The 4,011-nt window shown below is 39.7% G+C and overlaps 1 protein-coding gene across 1 annotated transcript; it reads right to left on the reverse strand.

Moving 5' to 3' along the window:
• Positions 1–525: 525 nt before the first annotated feature.
• LOC119416448 (photoreceptor-specific nuclear receptor-like) lies at positions 526–3,582 on the reverse strand. The gene is made up of 8 exons (XM_037683684.1): positions 3,495–3,582; positions 3,154–3,292; positions 1,845–1,948; positions 1,530–1,760; positions 1,260–1,441; positions 941–1,181; positions 753–858; positions 526–658 (listed from the first exon to the last, which is right to left on the reverse strand). The coding sequence occupies exons 1-8, from the start codon at positions 3,580–3,582 to the stop codon at positions 526–528; spliced, it is 1,224 nt and encodes a 407-aa protein (XP_037539612.1).
• Between the last annotated feature and the right edge of the window lie 429 nt (positions 3,583–4,011).

A 4,011-nucleotide genomic window follows, 5' to 3' on the forward strand; every position in this document is an offset into this window, starting at 1 on the left:
GTTTCTGTGATAAAAGCAGGAAGTAGATGCTCAGTGTGCACATTAACTCTCTCAGCAAAATCATTTATTATATTAAAAAAAAACAAGAAGATGTTTCACACTATTTTTTGTAGCCTCTTTTTGTGTTTAGAGTTGCAATGCATAATTAGTTTGTGCTACTCAAAGAAAGAAGACACTTGTAATATTTGAGAACAAAAAGACTTATTCAAGAAAAGAAAAAAACATTCACTAACACTTCAGGGTTTCCACAATGTAACAGAAAAGGCCTTTCCTTAGAAAAGTCTTACAAAGTTAACCGGGACAACCATAAAAATGTCATTCACACAATTTTAAAATGTTTGCCTGCATGTGTACAAATGATATCAAAAGCTGTTATAGACTTACAGTCTTTTCTTATCAATCATACATACATGCATGTTCATGCTCATGTTTAAAGGTGACATATAAAGGTGAGCTGGAAGTGAAAGATGCTGCACAAAGAGCAAGAACATTTGTTGCTTGAGAGCTGTTTCTGTTTCTTCTTGTTCAATTTTTGAACATGTCACACAGCAGCTTCTCCATGGGTGTACTGCCAACGGTCCTGTGAAAGAAGAGCTGCTCGATTTTCCTGGAACTCACAAAGTGGAGGGACGGCAGCAGGAGCAGGAGTCTTCCAAACCTTGTTGAACCCAAATAAAGAGAGTTAGTGACGAAGTTTAAACGTTAAAGCTGTTCACGTGTTTCAGAAGCTTAGAAAACAGCCGCCGTGTCACCTGGCAGTCTGGTTGGGATATGATGAATGAACGTGCTGGCCCAGCAGAACCTGGGACTGGTCCTGCAGATTTTCCACTTTCTCTGGGTCTTTAAGACTATGAGTCTCTGCAGCAGAGAGGCAAACGACAAACATCAAGCTGAGTTTTTCAACCTGTACAGAATGACAATTGTGTTAACGCTTTCTTACCCGACTTGAACAAGACAATGGCCTTCAAACAGGCAAACTCAGTCGGGTCAACAGCCAGAACCTTGAAGCGTTTGAAGACCTCTTCCAGTACCTGCAGGTCCACTGAGGAGAGGTTAGCAGTGGTCTGCTGGGTTTGGTAAGGCTCTGAAATGGACAGAAGAGGACAACTGTCCATAGGCAAAGACCACTGGATAGCACACAGAAGGAACATCTCACTCCAAGCTTCTTCAAGCAGAATCACCTGATTGGGTTCAGAAAACATGTGAAATTATTATTACAGAAATTATTAAGTTGCCAAAATTCATAGCACAATACTTGCCTGGTCTCGAAATGCCAAGTGAGCAAAAACGGGCAAATATTTTGCCCATTTGACAGATGTGAAGAGGAGTCGGGCTGATATCTCATATATGTTTTCTGAACGGCTGTATGGGAAGCTGTGAGAGTCAATCGGAGTGCGATCTCTCTCAGGATCATTAGTTGTCACATCAACATTTTCCTCTGCTGTTCATGAAAAACAAACAAACTGTCAAGACCTCTGGGAGTACCGTATGTCTCAGTCTGAAGCCTACAAAACCTCACGTGATCTTACCGTCACCTGGATCCAGTTTTGCACACGTCTCTGCAGTCAGCAGGCTGACCATGAAGCGGTGGTTGTTCGGGCTACAAGATGAATGGACCAAAGGTTTGGAGATGACAGATGAGTAGATGTCAGGAGGGCTGAGCTCCTGTGTGGTGGACAGGTGCTCCTTTATAGACTTCTCTTTTGCGTAGTCTAAACTGACGTGTGCTGTGCTTCGTGGATGTCGTTCATTCTGTACCGCTGTCAAAAAGAAATGTGGAGAATAAATTATCTAAAACTTTAAATAACACTCAAATGTGACCTGCTTATGACATGTTTTCTCACCATCTTTGTTCATGCCAGCTTGGAGACACTTCCTCAGCCTGCAAGCTTGGCATTGGTTCCGATGAGTCTTGTCAACAGGACACCTGCCGGTCCCAGCCTGGCACCTTAAGAGAAACACATTTATTAACAAGACAGATTATATTTTCTGGAATAAAATAGACAGTGCGACCTCTGAGTGCTGGATGACTGCTGAAATATGCTAAAAAAAAATTGAAAGAAAGCTGTTACGCTAACCAAAAGCTAAGAACACTAAACCTCAAGCTAAAAGCTAAACTTAACAAGGGCTAACTTAAAGCCAAAAGTACCAAAAAGCTAGCTAAAAGGTAAAATATTAAAAGGGTAGCAAAAAGCAAAAGGTACCAAAAAGACATCAGCTAAAAGTTTAAAAAGCTAGGTAAAAATTAAAAGCAGTAAAAGGCTCGTTAAAGGCTAAAAACAGCAGAATAGTAGCTAAGAGTAGCATAAAGCAAACTAAAAGCTAAATATGGATTAAAATATTCAAGGTTCTTTATTTGTCATACACACCACATGTGGTACATGTGGTGGAACAAAATCGTGTACACAGAGTCACAGTTACTTCCAACAAAAGTATAAAATATAAAAGAAAAACAGTAAGATCTAAGATATGACTAAGAAAATGTTAACTAAAAATACCCTAAGCACTAGTAGTATAAAAGCAATACGCCGAACAGCAGCACGAACATGAGTCTGAGTGAGCAGATGAGCGCGCATGAACACAGCAACATGAAACAGATCAGCAGCAACATGAAACAGATCAGCAGCAACATGATATGGTTTTTCACAGTGATTATTCTGCTTAGAGATTCATGAGTCTAACAGCTTCAGGGTAGAAGCTGTTCTTCAGTCTAGTGGTTCTGCACTTAATGCTCCTTAACCTCCTTCCTGAGGGGAGCGGGGCATAAAATGTGTGTGCTGGGTGAGTGGGGTCCTTCATGATGCAGGTGGCCCTCTTCCTGCATCTAGAGGTGTAGATGTCTGTGATAGTGGGGAGGCTGACTCCAGTAGACTTATGGCAAAATAAAGCAAAACTTTAAAGATAAAAGTGGCAGTAGAAGACAAAAATAGAACAAGTATGCTAAAATAAAATGTTTTTGTCAGATTAAAAATATTTTTATTATGTTTTATGGGGAAATATTTCCAAACAAAGTTAAACATTTAGAAATGTCTGAAAATTGCAACAACTAAAAGTCACAGCACCTATCTCCTGAATGAGCTAAACATTTTGACGTATGAAAGGTCAAAATAACACAATGTATGCAGAAATATTTTCACACATTTTCCCGTTCACCTGTAGATGAGCTGTCGTCTCACGCTGCGTTTAAAGAAGCCACTGCAGCCATTGCAGGCGTGTATGCCGTAGTGTTTGCCACTGCTTGAATCAGAGCAGACTTTACACAGCAGTCCTGGGCCTTTCCTCTCACTGTTCTCTGTGGAGGAAAAAAATAGCAGAAATTACTCATGTAGCATTTTTAACATCATAAAGACCTTCAAGCAGAGGTTACAGTAACATTTTTATATACTTTGTTAAATAAAGTTGCTTAGCATGAAACAAATTAAAATTTCCTTGCCATATTTTTCTGTACAAAACATACTAAAGTTATGTATCTGCAGTATAAATCAGTGGCTCACCTGGTTGACTTCCATCTATGATATGTTGTGCAAAGCGGTCCGAGCTGTTCAGTGAAAACATGTCCGTTTTGATCCTGTGCTCTTCCATAGTTTGATGTGCCGCCATGAATAAATATTTCAATTAAGTTGTGTTGAATTAAAATTAAATATTAAAAGAAAAATGATTTCCTTTATAATATTTTCAATTTCATAAATTTATCTCCATCAATGCAGCCAAAAACACAAAAGGCAGAAATGAGTTGGTTTCCTCCTCGTTATTTACCTTTAATTTAAACTAATCCTTTGGAAGCGTTAGGATCCAGTGTCTGATGTAATCTGGGGTCAAAGTGTGGTTCAAGATGTCTTCTCTTGTCCTGTCTGCTGGAGGGAGTGTGAGAGCTCGAGTCGTCTGTAGGCTTTCAGGAGGAGGACAAGAAGATTAGCACCAGGCGCTGTGTAAGCAAATACTGATCTGTCATCCTCCTAATCTTTAGTGTTTATTGGAGTAAATCAATCAGTCATAATACGAGGGACAGAC

Source organism: Nematolebias whitei, chromosome 10 (assembly GCF_014905685.2).
Source record: "Nematolebias whitei isolate Nwh7 chromosome 10, NemWhi1, whole genome shotgun sequence".
Lineage (NCBI taxonomy): Eukaryota > Metazoa > Chordata > Actinopteri > Cyprinodontiformes > Rivulidae > Nematolebias > Nematolebias whitei.